The 19,467-nt window shown below is 38.0% G+C and overlaps 1 protein-coding gene across 1 annotated transcript in view; it reads left to right on the top strand.

Annotated features, from left to right (window-relative positions):
• The window catches only part of LOC126484328 (28S ribosomal protein S29, mitochondrial), a 93,877-nt gene that overhangs the window by 53,359 nt on the left and 21,051 nt on the right, over nucleotides 1-19,467 (top strand). The window contains exon 4 of the mRNA XM_050107773.1: nucleotides 5,897-5,989. Coding sequence (XP_049963730.1) covers nucleotides 5,897-5,989 — 93 coding nt within the window. The remainder of the gene's footprint in view (nucleotides 1-5,896; nucleotides 5,990-19,467) is intronic.

Genomic DNA, 19,467 nt, shown 5'->3' with positions numbered 1-19,467 from the left:
ACGTGTGTTCGGTGATGTCACCCGTGGTAGAGTGTGTTCACGATTCATCAGGCAGTGAGAATGACTACGTCACAATCATCGTGGTCCTATAATATTGCTGTAAACATGTGGCGGCACACATCTTGTCCTGTCGTAATTGCAGCACAAACATGTGGCCTAACTGAGCTGGGGTGGAGACACACAACAGTGCAAAAATGCCTAATATTATCCTACTGCACAAACTTAGCTGAGAGCCTCAAATAAATTATCTACTGCAGATGACACAAATAAATATTGGGATGCCAGATCCCAAAAATACATAAATAATGACTAATGAGCACAATCATGTATGAGTCAAACCCAGTCACAGTGGTACCTGTGGGGTGTGTGACTTGAATTTTTGATAACTACGATAGAGCGAACCTAACAGTCACCCTATGGATGGACAAGCATGCAACCTGTTAATTATGTGACTTGTGCTCTGTAGGGGTTTGACTGAACACTGTTGCCTTTTGGCCCAATTAACTCAATATGTAAGTGGCATACAGAATATCAAATTATGACTCTTGACAACCAAGCAGTTGTAAAGTTATATGGTTAAAAAATGAATGAGATGATGATATAGGAATGTTTATCCTAAGGAATAAATAATGATGGTGAATGCACTATATTGAATATTACCTTGCAGTATTTTTATTGCAAGTGAAATAGCCAACGAATAATTACATACTATGGTGGTAAAGCTCTACAAAGATTGTAAGTTCTTGAATCACTGATACAATAAATAAACCTGTGTGTAGCAAGGAGAGCATTAGGCAACATTTCATGCACTATCTAACTTAAAGTTTGCACCACGAGTAACTCATTTTAGAAAGCTACATATAAAAACTGTTAAACAGTTACAATATTATGAGAAAGAAAGTTGTTACTCACTACTTAGCAGAGATGCTCAGTCACAGATAGGCACAACAAAAACAACCCTCACAATTAAAGCTTTTGGCCATTGGCCTTTGTTGACAATAGACAATAGCGTTTATTGTTGATGGAGGCCAGTGGCCAAAAGCTTTAATTCTGAGGTTCTTTTTGTTGTGCCTATCTGCAACTCAGCATCTCCATTACATGGTGAGAAGCAACTTTCCTTCTCATAATATTATTACATTCCATCCTGGATTTTCCATTGTTTGTTAAACAGTTATCCACATTTACCAATAATACTATTACTGTTACTCGCAAAAGTTCTATCAGTCACACTTGGAGACCTTAAGACCTTAGGAGTTCAGTCATCATCATCATCATAATCATCGTCAGGATTTCCCTCCTGCGAGCCAAGTAGAAACTTTGTGAGTGATATGTCTCCGTTGATTTCTGTTCTTGTATAGCCTTTCTCTCACCACTGCATCCAACATTATTCCTCTCTTGAGATCTTCATTAACCTGTCTGCCCATATTTTCCTAGGCTGCCCAATCGGTCTTTTTCCTGGTACCTCCATCTCCAAATACTGATGCAGAATTCGAGTTGGGCACATAACCTAACCTCACAATTTTGCAGCACTCATTCTTTACTTTATGGTCAATGTGTTCTGCAGATCTCACCTCACATTTATCTCTTATTTATTTATGACACAGGTCTCCAGACTGTACATCTTGGTTGGCGAGAGATAGGTTTTATACACGATCTGTTTAGCTCTTAAAAGGACTCCCTTGGTTACTTATTGATTAAAGTGATTTACACAGGAGCAGATGATGGTTGTTGTTGTTGTTGTTGTTGTTGTTGTTGTGGTCTTCAGTCCTGAGACTAGTTTGATGCAGCTCTCCATGCTACTCTATCCTGTGCAAGCTTCTTCATCTCCCAGTACCTACTGCAACCTACATCCTTCTGAATCTGCTTAGTGTATTCATCTCTTGGTCTCCCTCTACGATTTTTACCCTCCACGCTGCCCTCCAATGCTAAATTTGTGATCCCTTGATGCCTCAAAACATGTCCTACCAACTGATCCCTTCTTCTAGTCAAGTTGTGCCACAAACTCCTCTTCTCCCCAATGCTATTCAATACCTCCTCATTAGTTACGTGATCTACCCACCTTATCTTCAGCATTCTTCTGTAGCACCACATTTCAAAAGCTTCTATTCTCTTCTTGTCCATACTAGTTATCGTCCATGTTTCACTTCCATACATGGCTACACTCCATACAAATACTTTCAGAAACGACTTCCTGACACTTAAATCTATACTCGATGTTAACAAATTTCTCTTCTTCAGAAACGATTTCCTTGCCATTGCCAGTCTACATTTTGTATCCTCTCTACTTTGACCATCATCAGTTATTTTGCTCCCCAAATAGCAAAACTCCTTTACTACTTTAAGTGTCTCATTTCCTAATCTAATTCCCTCAGCATCACCCGATTTAATTTGACTACATTCCATTATCCTCGTTTTGCTTTTGTTGATGTTCATCTTATATCCTCCTTTCAAGACACTGTCCATTCCGTTCAACTGCTCTTCCAAGTCCTTTGCTGTCTCTGACAGAATTACAATGTCATCGGCGAACCTCAAAGTTTTTACTTCTTTTCCATGAATTTTAATACCTACTCCGAATTTTTCTTTTGTTTCCTTTACTGCTTGCTCAATATACAGATTGAATAACATTGGGGAGAGGCTACAACCCTGTCTCACTCCTTTCCCAACCACTGCTTCCCTTTCATACCTGTCGACTCTTATAACTGTCATCTGGTTTCTGTACAAATTGTAAATAGCCTTTCGCTCCCTGTATTTTACCCCTGCCACCTTTAGAATGTGAAAGAGAGTATTCCAGTCAACATTGTCAAAAGCTTTCTCTAAGTCTACAAATGCTATAAACGTAGGTTTGCCTTTTCTTAATCTTTCTTCTAAGATAAGTCGTAAGGTTAGTATTGCCTCACGTGTTCCAACATTTCTACGGAATCCAAACTGATCTTCCCCGAGGTCCGCTTCTACTAGTTTTTCCATTCGTCTGTAAAGAATTCGCGTTAGTATTTTGCAGCTGTGACTTATTAAACTGATAGTTCGGTAATTTTCACATCTGTCAACACCTGCTTTCTTTGGGATTGGAATTATTATATTCTTCTTGAAGTCTGAGGGTATTTCACCTGTCTCATACATCTTGCTCACCAGATGGTAGAGTTTTGTCAGGACTGGCTCTCCCAATGCCGTCAGTAGTTCTAATGGAATGTTGTCTACTCCCGGGGCCTTGTTTCGACTCAGGTCTTTCAGTGCTCTGTCAAACTCTTCACGCAGTATCGTATCTCCCATTTCATCTTCATCTACATCCTCTTCCATTTCCATAATATTGTCCTCAAGTACATCGCCATTGTATAAACCCTCTATATACTCCTTCCACCTTTCTGCCTTCCCTTCTTTGCTTAGAACTGGGTTGCCATCTGAGCTCTTGATATTCATACAAGTGGTTCTCTTCTCTCCAAAGGTCTCTTTAATTTTCCTGTAGGCAGTATCTATCTTACCCCTAGTGAGACAAACCTCTACATCCTTACATTTGTCCTCTAGCCATCCCTGCTTAGCCATTTTGCACTTCCTGTCGATCTCATTTTTGAGACGTTTGTATTCCTTTTTGCCTGCTTCATTTACTGCATTTTTATATTTTCTCCTTTAATCAATTAAATTCAATATTTCTTCTGTTACCCAATGATTTCTATTAGCCCTCATCTTTTTACCTACTTGATCGTCTGCTGCTTTCAGTACTTCATCCCTCAGAGCTACCCATTCTTCTTCTACTGTATTTCTTTCCCCCATTCCTGTCAATTGTTCCCTTATGCCCTCCCTGAAACTCTCTACAACCTCTCGTTCTTTCAGTTTATCCAGGTCCCATCTCCTTAAATTCCCACCTTTTTGCAGTTTCTTCAGTTTCAATCTGCAGTTCATAACCAAGAGATTGTGGTCAGAATCCATATCTGCCCCTGGAAATGTCTTACAATTTAAAACCTGGTTCCTAAATCTCTGTCTTACCATTATATAATCTATCTGATACCTTTTAGTATCTCCAGGATTCTTCCAGGTATACAGCCTTCTTTTATGATTCTTGAACCAAGTGTTAGCTATGATTAAGTTATGCTCTGTGCAAAATTCTACAAGGCGGCTTCCTCTTTCATTTCTTCCCCCCAATCCATATTCACCTACTATGTTTCCTTCTCTCCCTTTTCCTACTGACAAATTCCAGTCACCCATAACTATTAAATTTTCGTCTCCCTTCACTACCTGAATAATTTCTTTTATCTCGTCATACATTTCATCAATTTCTTCATCATCTGCAGAGCTAGTTGGCATATAAACTTGTACTACTGTAGTAGGCATGGGCTTCGTGTCTATCTTGGCCACAATAATGCGTTCACTATGCTGTTTGTAGTAGCTAACCCACAGTCCTATTTTTTTATTCATTATTAAACCTACTCCTGCATTACCTCTATTTGATTTTGTATTTATAACCCTGTAATCACCTGACCAAAAGTCTTGTTCCTCCTGCCACCGAACTTCACTAATTCCCACTATATCTAACTTTAACCTGTCCATTTCCATTTTTAAATTTTCTAACCTACCTGCTCGATTAAGGGATCTGACATTCCACACTCCGATCCGTAGAACGCCAGTTTTCTTTCTCCTGATAACGACGTCCTCTTGAGTAGTCCCCTCCCGGAGATTCGAATGGGGGACTATTTTACCTCCGGAATATTTTATCCAAGAGGACGCCATCATCATTTAATCATACAGTAAAGCTGCATGGTATAATATAAAAACAATTTAATAGTGGTTTGATTTCTCACTTCCTCTTGTAAGGGATAGAGGCTCAGCTGCATATCATAATAAATTCCAGATATGAGAGATAAGATTTCTCTCAGCTCCTGTATGAATCCAAGAAAAATATTAAATAGAACAAAGAAAGAAGAATGGATGGAGAAACAAGATACATACCAGGCACTGTTGTGTACTGTAAGGTGATAATTTTTTCTAGATGGCTGCTTTGGAGAAGTGTTGGTAGATAGTTTACACCTTTGATGTTAATCGCATTGAGAGAAAAGGCATGTTCGCCTCAGCTGCTTTTTGTTTAGTATCACTTCCTCTTGAATGTGTATTGTTATTTAGTTTCCATTGCGTCAGCAGATGGTAGTAAAAAGTAAAGTTGTGTGGCATTGTTGGCTGGGAGACCCTGAAGGGCAGGTTCAGCTGCCTAATTGGAAAGGTTTATCTGTCCTTTGCACACAGCACCACCTTCCTTTGCAAAGTGTGCTAGTTGTGTATTTAAGTGTACCTGATAAGTGTAGGGGAAAGTTATGGTGGAGTGTGGTGTCATGTTTGTGTTGGACGATGATGAGAGAAGGGAGATGGAGTAACCCAGTGCTGGCCATAACCTATTCCTCTCAAACAGCATCAAGGCGGTTGCTGAGCTTGATGTCCCCATCTGATGAATGGATCATGTCCAACAGTGTCACATGCCCTCTCTTCATGAGACACTATGGAGAAATTTGAAATGTAATCCATGGTATTGGTACAAAGTCTGTTTATTGGGAAATTTTTGCCACCACACCTCTTCCTCTTTTTGTAAAGACAGAAGTGAAATAACTGACAGAGTACCCATCCAAGTACTGACCATGCCCAACATTGCTTAACTTCAGTAATCTGACTATAACCAGTATATTCAAGAAGGCTGTTGGTTCAACACGTGGTAATAATTGAAGTATACAGTTTCCAGTTTTTCGTATTTATTCGTAAATATTGTGGGAAGTGGATAATACAGTTTGCATTTGCTGCTAGTTAAATAGTGATGACTTTTCAGTAACCTGAGGAAAGAACACTTTGCCATCACTGCCTAAACAACAGTCATATGCTGTCTTCAAACTTTTTCTTTTATTTTGCTTAGCACAACTTTCAGTTGGCCGTGCAGGCAGTGGGAAGACCTTGACTTTGGCCCATGTTCTGCATTACGGTCTTTCTTCTGAGTGGCTGCTTTTTCATGCACCAAAAGGTAAGGCATTTAAAATAAAAAATTCTCAAAAACTATTTATCTGGGTGTAAACCAAATTTGCTTTTTGTTACAGTTGACAGATAAAAGGAGTAGGTAGGATGCAAAACCATTCCCGTAATGCAGGGTGTACCAGGTATACAGTAAGAACCTTTAGCAGGACAGTGATGGCATGCTCTTATTGCGATGACACTGCTGCCGCTCTCAACTCCATTCATTAAGGGACTGATATGATCCAATGATTGAGGAAGTGGATAGTGATGGTTGCTGTGAAGAACAGTTATTGTTATGAGGTCATGAACAGTACTATTTATAGTCGAAGATATGTCACAGCAAATACTTTGAAATGTTCACAATTAATTAATATTCTGCATGCCACTATGTGACTGCTATCATTGCACACTGAAACTCTTAAATGTGAGATGTGAGTAATTATAGGCCAAAACATATTAAAAACTTTAACTAAACATTGCCGGCCCATACATATTCCACAGCCTGACTGTGAGGCTCATGCAACACAGCTCTGCCTGCTGACTGCAGACTGTCAACTGCCATCCAGTATTGGAACTCAGCAACAACAGTCACACTGCATTCAAAAACATTGCCAGTGGGCAGCAATTACTCTAAAATTCTATGTCAGCAAAACCAGAGGTAGCTGCAACAAAGTCATTGTGATTAATTAGTTCGATAAATTGGCTCCCAGCTATTGGCACAAAATATTACTGTAGCAGCTGATGGTGGCTCGACTACAAGTTTTGGGAGCTGAGCATGGGAAGAGGCAACAAAACTCGATGTGCGAGTCACTCTACGGAGTAGCAGAGATTCCGAACACTGTGCAGAGATGAGCACGCAGCAAACACAACACAACTAGCATGAGCAACGGAGTAACTAACTACATGTAAAACATATCACAGTGCAAGGCAAAGGCTAGGTCTGAGGTAGCTGGTGCCTGCGTAAGAACTACTGAGCCAGGCATTTTGCCGTCGGCGATCAGTGGCTCTGCCACATAACTCCTCGCAGTCGCCCTCGGTGTCAGTGTTTTGCACTATTGTGCTATGATACCCGTGCTAGCTCATCTGCACCCCTCTTGACATCTGCCGACAGGAATACTAAAGGGGCCATTGGCTCATTTGTCATAGTTGGCAGGCTTAACTGCTTTTAATTTTCTCTCTTTATTTTGATGGTGTGACTGAATTAAAGAAGTGTGTTTTGCTGCCAGTAGCAGAGGCACTTTAGGATAGACAAAGTGCATCAAGTCAGGGCAAGACTGATTAAAATGTGGAAGGCATGTTGAAGACCTCTAAAAATATAATTTATTCTTATTTTAAAATAATATTTTGTTTTAACATGTACAGTGACAAGAAAGGATATTGTTTTGATTGGAATGGCAAGAAATTTCAGTATCTCTTTATCATTATTCAACTTGCCAGTACCAGGAAGACATAAAATTTTTGAAAACATTATCAGCGATCTTAAATTAATATGATAATTAAGAAACAGTCTTGATCGCAAATTTCTTTTAATCGGAATGGCAGGTGGACTTCCATAGAACAGGTTGCGCCGATCCGCGACACTGAACTGACTGCTGCAGTTAAAAGAAATTTGCGACCAAGACTGATTTTTAATAGTCATTCGAGGAAGACTATTTGGTGATTTAGGGTAAAAAGTTAAAGAGACAAAATAATTTCCAGCTTTTTCAGTACTATTCAGTGATATTAATTTTTTATTTAAATCATATCTGATGTTTTAGAGTGGACTTAGTTTCTTCCAGTTTGTGGTAGAGTTTAGTGATGTAGGGGTTACCAGTCAATTCATCCTTAAAGGACACACAATTTGCATGTCATCTAAAAAAGTGGATGTGCACTTTTTGAGGAAAAGGGCTTGTAAGATAGGCTTATGACACTCACTAGATGAAATGACGATCATTGACCAGTCGACAGTTACATATGGGTTTAAATTTACTAAGCATTTTCCAGAACTGGGAAAAAAAATTGCAGCTTTCTTGTTGTCCTCTTGTAGAGTTGAATCTATCATCTCCATTCTTTGTGTCACACTCACCAGACACTACACTCATGTAATGGCTTGTCCTCTGTCACTCACATGCCTTTAGTTTTCTTAGTGTGGTTTCATACCTTGCATACTTCTATCTCATCTGAGAGAAATTGTGTTTCTCCTCTTTCATCATCACAACTGTTAAGTACTTTTAATATGAAACGTGTACCTGAAATATGTTAATAAGAACTATTAGATGGATATTTATTGCTTGTACATAATTAATTTGCTGGTAACATTAACTAATGGTTGTATCTCGTTACTGTTAGTGTCCTTTTCTTAATCTTTGACAAAGTCTACATCTACATCTCTGTGACTACTCTGCAATTCACAGTGAAGTACCTGGCAGAGGGTTCATTGAGCCGTCTTCAAGCTATTTGTCAACTGTTCCACTCTCAAACAGCACGTGGGAAAAACTAACACTTCAGTCTTTCCCTGTGAGCTCTGGTTTCTCGTATTGTACTACAACAATTGTTTCAAAATATTCATGCACTCAGAGGAGAAAGTTGGTGATTGGAATTTTGTGAAAAGATCCTGCCACAATGAAAAATGCCCTTTTTTTCTGTTTTTTCTTTTAATGATTGTCACCCCAGCTCATTTATCATATCTGGGACGCTCTCTCCCATATGTCACGATAATATAAAACGGGGCCATATGTCGCGATAATATAAAACGAGCTGCTCTTTGTTGAACTTTTTTGATGTTTCTGTGAATCTTATAGGCTGCGAATCCCGTACTGTGCAGCAACACTTCAGGAGAGGACGGACAAGTGTATTGCAGGCAGTCTCTTTAGTAGACCTGTTGCATCTTCTAAGTGTTCTGCCAGTAAATCACACAGTCTTTGGTTAGCTTTCCCCACAACAATATCTATGTGAATGTTCCAGTTTAAGATATTTGTAATTGTAATGCCTAATTCATCATTTGCATTTAATTGTTACTATACGGATGCCATATCTAAATCATTTTGCAACTGAGTTTGATCGTCTGTTGACTTTATGAGACAATAAATGACAGCATCATCTGCAAACAATCTTAAGAAGGCTGCTCAGATTGTCTCCTAAATCCTTTATATAGATCAGGAATAGCGGAGTACATATAATACTTTCGTGGGGAATGCTAGATATCACTCCTATTTGACTTGATTTGACTTGATGTCTTTCCATCAGTTGCTACGAAGTGTGACCTCTCTGACAGGAAATCATGAATCTATTTACACAACAGACACATTACTCCATACACACACAATTTGATTAGAAGTTGTTTGTGAGGAACAGTGTCAAAAGCCTTCTGGAGCTCCAGAAATATGGAATCAGTTTGAAATAGCACCCATTGCTTCATGGTGGTAAGAGTTAGTTGTGTTACACAAGAATGATATTTTCTGAATCCATGCTAACTACTAGTCAATAAATTGTTTTCTTTCAGACCATTCATAATATTCAAACACAGTATATGTTCCAGAATACAACTGCTAATTGGCGATAGTGATATGGATATGTAATTCAGCAGATTACTCCTATTTCCTTTCTCAACTGTTTAGGTGACCTGTGCAACTTTCCACTCTTTATATACGGATCTGTTTGCTGAGCTAGCAGTTGTATTTGATTGCTAAGTGTGGAGCTATTGTATAAGTGTACTCTGAAAGGAACCTAATTGATGTACAGTCAGGACTGGAGGAAAAGCCTTTATTAAGTGATTTAAGCTGTTTCGCTACACTCACATTGGCAGCTGTTCTCGATTTGAAATCTGCACCATGCACTTAGTCTTCTTTGGTGAAGGAATTTTAGAAAATCATGTTCAGTAACTCTGCTATAATGGCACTGTCATGGGTAACATTAACATTGCTATCGCACAGTGAAGGTATTGATTGTGTCTTCCTGCTGATGTGCTTTAAATATGTCCAGAATCTCTTTGGATTTTACACTAGATTTCAAGACAAGAGTCTTGTTGTCTTATTACTTGCTATGTTTTGCACATCTTTACTTTGGCCACTTTGAAAGTTTTAAAACAGCAACACAGATTCCCATCTTTTTAACATGCAATGATGTTTTTTCTAAGCATTTTTGATAGAGTTCAATGGGTTGGTGTACCCTTACTGACAGCTCCGTAAAGCACCTGTTTGGTAATGATACTGGTCTGGGAGCTTTGAAGGCAAACAGCCATTTCTAAGAGCACAAAGAAAATCACCTTTTTCCAGATATGTACAGATAAGTGGTTTTAGAGATATCAGGACTTCCAACCTTTCAACCCAGAGCTGAGCATATTAGTGCCTGTTGTCCTAGTTTTATCAGCTGTGCTTTTGATTGTGTGTTCATTTGCAAGTGCGAAAGTGACTATTATATTTTTACTCACTCCATATGTTCTCTTCATTTGCTGGACAGTATCATCAAAAAACGTACATCTGCATATGGATATAAAGAGAGAACAAGTTGATGTTCTAATTGAAAAAATGGGGTTCTTCAGTGAAAGGATGTCAAATTTGTCCTTAATATGTATTGTACATGGTTCGCTCAAGAGTGTGACAAACTTACTTTCCATATTTGATACAGATAATGCTAATATTTATGTACAGTTCCACAAGTGGACTGATTGATTCATTTATATCACATATGTTGCTTGATAATGACTCTGCAGTTGAAATTGGCCAGTAGCAAATAAAAGAAAACAATTTTCAGCCTGTAGTGGACAACATTTTCTTTTGAAATTTTATCAAGATAGAACAATACTAACCTTGTTGGAGCCCTACCTTCTTGTTCTTGGCAGTGTTCAACAGTGTTCATCGCCTCAAAAATCCAGACTTTTGGATATTGGACTATGTTGTACGATTGATGCAACTCCAGTGTTGTTGTCGTTTTTTTTTTACTTATATTAACTTTAAATTGATCTGTTGGGCAATGGCCAGTTCACTAACACTTCTGTTCATATACATATCAATAAAAGGGTTGCATCACCCCGACATTTCGTGCAAGTGTGATGCTTTGTGACTGTTCCTGTACTGATTGGATGGTCACCCCTGACATTTGTTTGTAACTGTTACCTGCGGGCAGAACACTGCACTTGAATCAATTGCAGCATTTCAGTTAGAAGTAGTTTACCGGTAGGGACGTAGTGGAGACATCCATGGAGCTGTAGAGTGAACATCCAGCATGTCGTGAAGGACAATCGCGACCAGTGATCGTGTCCGCATCATTACATTACGTGTAGAAGGTTGGTCAGCCAGAGAAGCTGCTCATTGTTTACACCAGAGTCAAAGTGACGTGGTGTGGACATGGAGCCAGTTCCAATTAACAGGTAGAGTTACATCACACAGGTCACCCAGCTTCGACAGGTGTACGTGATCAATATTTAAGATAAAAAATCAAAGGCACTGTGGGCTGAGTGCTCCAGTACTGAATTTGGTGTTCAAAGAAGCTACAAGAACATTAGGTATTACATCCAACTGTTAGGAGATTATTGCGTGATGAGAGTCTCCATTCCCGATGGTCGCAGTGAACACCACATTGAATGCCACAACACCGTGGACTAAGTGACAGAACGACAAGAAATCATGCAGAATGGATGTTTTAAGATTAGTGTTGAATGCTGTTTGTGGATGAATCTCAGATCTGTTTGTACCCTGATAATCACAGACAATGTTTTTGGAGACAACTTTATAACATTCACTGTCTGCAACACTGTGTCCCATGTGTACAACAAGGTGGTGGTGGAGTGATGTTCTGGGGTAGCATTAAATGGGGCTACCATAAACCTCTTGTGTGTGCTGAGGGCAGTCTCACTGCTCACTGCTCACTGCTCCACGAGGTTCTGCAACTAATAGTGGTACCATATCACCAGTATTTAGGTGACAGTTTCATCTTGGTGGATGATAACTTGCTCACTGTGCTGTTCTCCAGAACATGTTCATTCAGCTTGCTAGGATTACCAGAATGGAGTGGCCTGCCTGTTCCCAGAATATGAATCCAATTAAACATCATTCATTTAATTTATTTCTGTGTCCAGTCAGCATTTCCAGAATGTAACAACTCCGATTGCCTTGTTGTTTCTCTCCATCAGGTACTATGTTGTGTAGGGTTGTTGAAGTTGAGGACAAATTAGCAGGTTGGCTGGGTCTTGGGTTGTTCTGCACTCTCCATCAGCTGGAAGAATGCCCCAGTTTTGCATGTTGGTCTTGCAAAGAGGAATGCCCACCCTAAGACGATTGAGCGATCTCCAAATAGGGTAGGGCATGTCATTTCCAGGAGCTAGCTCTTCCTTTACAGCGATATCAGGTGGTAGCTTGCTCTTGTGCCTGGTGATGCGGTTAGACTCTGGTGTTCCCTCTAGTGGCCGAGTCCTGACGATGAAGCTCTTTCTTGACTTCAGTCAACTGACTACAGCCTGATGATCATGCAGTGGATGTCGGGGATCATAAGTTTGCTTAACTCTCTCTACAACAGCAGCAACAGCCCTTCTAATAGTGGGCGGAGCTATACCAACAGTCGGATAGATTTTATCAACTGGAGTTGGCTTCATACATCCCGAAAAGATTTGGACAGTCTCATTGATTGCAATATCAACCTGTTTGGTCTGAGTGGATGCACTCCACACAGGTGAAGCACACTCCGCAGTGGACACGCACAAAGCAAGAGCCGAAATTCTCAGGATGAGAGGACTTGCTTCCCAGGTGGTGGATCTGAGCTTCCTCAAGATGTTATTCCATGAACTAACTAACTTTCAGCCTGGTGTTACGGCAATGTTTCTTGAAGGACAGAGTTTGGTCAAGGATAACACCCTGATATACTGGTGTTGAAAAATGCTCCAGTCGTTTGCCTTCCCATGTAACCTCCAGTTCACACCGAGCTTCTCTATGTCTGGGATTGATTGAAACAAACTCTTTTTGAACATCAACAATGACTACGTACTCTGTGTGACTTATGCAGAATTACAATTGAAGAGTGGGACTATTTGGACCAAGTCTGACATGAAGGTCTCATTTTTGGTCTACCACGATGGATTCAAGCCTGTATCTGAGCAAGGGAATGTTACAACACATACCAACATTGCTCAGGAATGCTGTGAAAACCCTCCCATGATAAACATGATTTTTTTGTTATACTTTTTTTGTGATCTGGACACAATGCAAATGCATTGAATGACGGGATTGCAAATGAGTTGCATGCCAGGAGCCCATTTTTGTTTTCTGTGCAATGAATGTTGAATTAAATGTGTGATGCAAAACTTTTGTTGATATGTGTGTATCAAGATAACTAGACTAGACCGTCCAGTCACTCACAGTTTCAGTGCCAATACTTATCATGAATCTCCTCATCCCATAAACCACAGTTTTGTGAAACAGAACATTGAATACAGTTTGTTATTAAAGTCACCATAAACAGTTATATGGTATTGCAGTGCCTGTGTTATTCTGAATTACAGTGTAATGCTCCTTTGGACACACATGCATGTCCAAAGGAACATTACATCGTAATTTGGAATAACACAGGCACTGCAATATTGTATTTATCTGCTGACACTGGCAAGCGACTTTCGGGTAAAATGTCTCCCCTGTGCGGGTGTATACATAATGGATGTGCAAGTACAGGTTTTAGACACATGGTTGACGAAAAATGGAAGTTTGGGTCTGGTCGTGAGTCATGCTCAGATAGTCTAAGCAGGAAATCCGGGTTCCACTCCCGGTCTAGCACAAATCTTCATTGTCATCATTTCATTATACAGCTGATGGTAGTCCATACACGCAACTGCAAATACATTTGATGTAATTATATATTGTGACACAGGCACTCTATACATCCATCAAATGTAGATTGAAAACACAGTTTATGTTCGCAACAATCAAAGTAGTTCTCACAGATATTCCACTAAGACATGTAGTTAACAGGAGAAATAATTTAGAAATGTTAATTGTTCCATAAATGGTGGACTTTCATGTCTTTCATTGCATAACTTAATTAGATGAGCACAAACTTGATTAAAATGTTAATTGATTACTTCCTGGCCATTGAATTTGCTATATGATCGTAGCTAACTAGCTTCAAATGAAAAATTAGGGGGAAAAAATTCATTGTAACACAATAGCAGGTGGGAGACTTCCATTTTGCTTTGTTATATAACCCCCCTTTTGAATCATACAGACATATATTGATAAATAGATGACTGGATGATTCAGTGCTGAACAAACAGGCAAAAGTCTTAATCTATATTTTGAAATTAGATGCAGATTGTGGATTGTAAATTCCTGGGCAGTAGAAACCCCCTGGCCATGGTCCTTCATCACAAAAAATAGAAACTCTCTACTATCATTTATATATACATGTATAATGTTTTTGGAACAAAGAAATTAATTTTCAGAATTTGAAACATTGGACAATAAATAACAAAATACACTTCACAAATTTAATCATTCACTATATTGCTGAGTTTTGGAAACCACACTTTTGTTTTGAGTCTGACCCCCAGCTTCCAGTGGCCCAGGCTGTGAGTCTGTTTTCCAGGTACTTTTGTCAGTCCCGTGGTTCCAATAGTACTCAGTGTCCATATATTCAAAAGAGTGTACAACATTTTATATACTTGTCAGTTAATTAATTTAAAGGTATGGAAGCTGCTGTTAAGCACTCAGTTCTCTTGAAATAAAATCTGAATTACTCAATTTCTCAATATTTGCTAAATTGATAAAAAAATGACTTTTTTGTTGTTTTTTCCTGTCAGATTCCAATATAGTTTCTTCATTTGTTGAAACTGATTAATTATCAATTTAATTCTTTTTACTTGGAATCATTCAAATAGAAATAAGTTTACGTGAGTCTTATTTCATGAATAAGTTAGGTATTATAACATTTTGAAAATAGAATATGCAGCAGTGTGTATTTGATTAGCCGTTAAAGTTGTGAATTCATTTGGTTTTTTACTTATATTGCCATAGATTAGATAAATTATTTCGCTGGTGCTTCCAGTCATGTAGGTGTCTTATCACTACAAAAACATATTGGTTTACCCACAATTATACTTCATTACTTGCTCATGTCTGCTTTCTCATTACATTTTTCTCGTACAAACCTGTTGGTTGAAGTAATGCATTTGCAAAATAAAATAGTGCAAAGACAGGTTTTGTAATTGTTGCTGCTTCATTTACCTCATTACTATTTCATTACAGTCATCATTCCATACATTCTGTTATTATTTCATCACAGTATTACTTGATTAGACTTCATTGACCCATTCCTTACTTATACTTTGTCAGTTCATTGGCTCATTATCATTAATCCATGTTGCTGATGTATCATATATTCCTTCATTACATAATAATTAAACATGAAAGTCCATGCTTTGTCTTTTATTATAAAAAATGGCTCTACTAAATACCACATCATAGCAACAAAATTTCTTCATTATTAACAAACTTCTCCCTCGCATTATTGACAGACAAAAGCTTATTTACTGTATTTTATTGCACCAGGTGAGGGTATTACTTTACTTTAAACCTAATTCACTTAAGTTTCTTTAGTTTGTACTTCAACCTGAAGGGCGGCATGATGATACGTTTTTATGAAACTGGCCCATTAGTGCAGCAAACTGGATCTAGTTTTACCTTAGTTTAAGTAATTAACTTAAATTTAATGTCAAACATTTGCGAAAATGAAACCTAGTTGCTCAACATTTTTCATCTATTGCTGCTATTTAACATTTGCATTACTTGTTGCATTTTAATTTTACTACTCATTGAGCTGAAAAATATTTTTTAAATTATTTATGTAATTTTCACCATAACTAAATCTGACCATGTAGAAAACATTTTTTCATAAAATTTAGCTGACACAGCGTATGGTTCCATACTCTTATTGGTGTATAGAAAAATACAAATACAGACCTGATACTTTTACACATTAGAACTGAAAATAGTAGAGGATGATTATTTTTTTCTTGCATTCTATGGGTGGAATAGTTAGAGAATTGAGTGATTCAAAAAAGGGGAGTCAAATCACTCAGCTGAGAAAGGCACTGTTTGCCAAATAGCGTGTTCAGTAAAGTTCTGTGAAGTTCCTACATATTCATAGAGTCACAGTTACCCTGACCCCCTGCTCCTCCATCTAATTTTGCAACACTGGGTGAAATTTTACTCGTATTATTCACATCACCTGCAAATATTGCACTCCACCCAAAATCTTTGAACATTCCACACCTCACAAAAACAATTCCCTTAAACATTGCATTCATGCTGAAATTTGTCATAAGCCCATGTATATCGAAAACTACATTCAGCATAGTGTCTGCTTCATTATCAGTTTCTAATATGTTCGAAATAGCTACTACTGGTAATATAGCAACAGGCTTATTTACCTTAATAATATTTTCTTCTCCAGCATGCACACATTTCCTCACAATTTTGCTTGAATCAGTCTTTACTAACTTCATTTCCTTTACTTTATTACTAATTACTAAGGCTTTACATTCCTTTTTAATAAGATCATTAACTTTGTCTTCACTTTCATTTCCTACCTATGCCCCGTTCAACTCAACATTGTTGACATTATTCGTAACCATTTGCATCTCATTTACACCATAGTTAATTACTAAAGTTCTACATTCTTTTTGAAACTGGCGCTCATTCACACTGCCATATATTTTATCAGTAATTTCATTCATTACTTGCATATCTTCTGTTGCAGCATAATCACATGCGTTAGTATTTACATTAACAATTTCCTCATCTGCCTCCAGATTCTGAACATTGATGTTACCTCTATGCTTAGTATCAGAAATCAGTTCATTACACTAACATTACCAGAGCAAATTTGCATGCCTTCTGCAACTTTAACCTGGCAATAATTAAAATCATCAACTTCCATCCCCGTATTACAAATGTTTTCCATTTAATTTTCTTTTCGTTTCATTTCCAAAAACATCTAATTTTGAATCCAAATTTTTTGTTATTTCTTCTAATTTATTTTCTAAACAAATTTGTACAGAGTCCATCTTTTTGTTCAGACCATCAGTATGAACCATTACCTCATTAACTTCCTTCTTAATGTCACTGTTGGTATGTTCTGACTCCAACTCTAGATCACTAATGTCACATTTTATTTGGTGTTTAAGGTTATGGACGATTCTTTCGCTCAGTTTACTCACTGCATTCAATAGCCACTCATTATTATCAACATTTACTGCTCCTTGTTGTAAATATCTTTCTGCCTGTATTTTTGGCTTTACATCCACTTCACTCATTACTCCTGCTTCACTTCCCTCTACTTCATTGTCACAGTAGTCTGTAGGGAAGCCCTTGATGTTTCATTGATAACTGGACAGTCATTCACTTCTCCAAACAAGATTGAATCTAACTCTGACTTGAACCAACTGTCCGCACAAGGTACACTTTTAATTTCTACTGCCTATTCTTCATCTAAAGCACGCTGTCTTTCACTACTTTATCACTCATTTTGAACAAATAGTGAACAACACTTAGTAGGAGGACTATGTTACCTTAATTCTTACATGTTAGTTGATACTGTTAGGAGGACTATGTTACCTTAATTCTTGCATGTTAGTTGATACTGTTGCTTGGTCACTCCAGCTAACTCACATCCCCACCCCAGGTTGCAGTGTTGACATCTGAACTCCCAGTTGGGTCCTCATTGGCTGGTGTATCAAGTGTAGCTACTCAATTTCTGCTCTTCTGCTGGCTGCAATTACTTTTAAAGATAGCAGCTGGTTCTCACTTTTCTTATTGATTGTTTTTCAATTTGGGAGCTTTCTTGTTGGGTCTTTCTATGCGGTTTAGCCCATCTAATTCTGTTTCTTCTTTTTAATCCCATATACATTGTTATGTTCACTGCCCTAACACTTTTTTTCACTAATGTACCACATATAGTTTTATTTACATGCTGTATGCTGTCACTGTTCTTGAGGTCACTGTCTTTATTAACAGCAGTGCCACTGTCCACTAGGTTCATAAGTTCTTTTCACCGAGCCAAAACAAGAACATTTCTTAACGTGGCAGCACTACTTGGAACAGCGCTAACCTGGTTCCAGCCTCACCTTCTTGTACTTCTCAGTAATGTAGAAGTACAAGTATCTTGAAACCGAAAAGTTACTTGGTGTTGAACTATGTTATATACAATATTTGATGAAACACCATTGTTTTTTAATTTCACTTGGTCACACATTTATTAACTTGAAATTGACCTGTTGGGTGATGACCACTTTGTTAACACTTCCAGTCATATACTATCAAGATAACCAGGCCAGACTGCCAAATCAGTGACATATTCAGTGGCAACACTTACGGTAAACACATTTCATGTTTGCAACAACCAAAGAAGTTCACAGAGATATTTCTCTAAGACATGTTGTTAACAAGATAAATGGCATGCAAATGTTAATTATTCCATCCAGTAGGATGGGGGCAACTTTTGTATCTTTCACTGGATAACTTGATCCAAATGGACACTAACTTGCATAAAAATGTTAATTGATTACTTTCTAACCACTGACTTTACTAACTCATTGAACAACCAAAGTACCATTTGTTATGGAAGGATAAGAAGCTGTATAAATGTTGACTGCTGTTCAAGGCACTGATTTGTAGTCAAATCCACTTTCAAATCATAAAAGATTTCTCATGCAAACCTGGCTTCTTCAATGGTGTCCGTGAATGAATACTGTGTGAAGCATGAATGTGAAAGACCTTCCTCTATCAGAACAATCCTCATGTAAACATTATGCTGTGTATTCTTCCATGTTTGCTATTACCTCATTGGATTTTATTTCCTCCAAAGCCTCAGCTGAATACAATAGTAACCTTATGTTTTATGCGGCAGCATAGCTCACTCGCAGTGCTCAGCGAAGAGAACACAGTGCACAATGTATTACTGGCACTTTTAAACAAAGAAGCAGGTCCAACAAGACCGCAAGGATGTGAGCAACTGCAGATAATCGTGCGGAAGCTTTTTGTTTCTCTTCGACATTTCACAATTGAATGTTAATAATGTTTAATGTAATCTATTTCCAGTTGTTTTATTTTAACCCTTCTCTCAGACAGGTATTTTAAAATGCTGGAACACTGAAATTATTCACATCAGAAGTATTACAATTAAAACATTTGGTAACAGATTAGACCAAACATTACACCTGCAGATAACAAAATCATCAAACAGCAGATAAATAATAAATCTTGAAATACTATTAAAATTTTAAAAGGGATGGCTTAATTTGGAGTAATACTCTGGTAATAACTTAGAAAAAGAGCATAAAAAGAATATTAAAAAAATACGTGAATAAACACAGTATAATTTGTCTGTGAGAGTAATTAGTGATTTTAAGAGTATATTGCAGAGATTTCACTTTATAATGAAATACTGAAGTCACTTAAGGTATTACTCATGTGATAACCTCTGAACTACTTCAAACGTCCACCCCCACTAGGTGAATGGTCAGTGTGA

Source organism: Schistocerca serialis, chromosome 6 (assembly GCF_023864345.2).
Source record: "Schistocerca serialis cubense isolate TAMUIC-IGC-003099 chromosome 6, iqSchSeri2.2, whole genome shotgun sequence".
Taxonomy (NCBI): domain Eukaryota; kingdom Metazoa; phylum Arthropoda; class Insecta; order Orthoptera; family Acrididae; genus Schistocerca; species Schistocerca serialis.
Note: the sequence above shows the minus strand (reverse complement) of the source record. Positions and strands in the feature narration are given on the sequence as shown.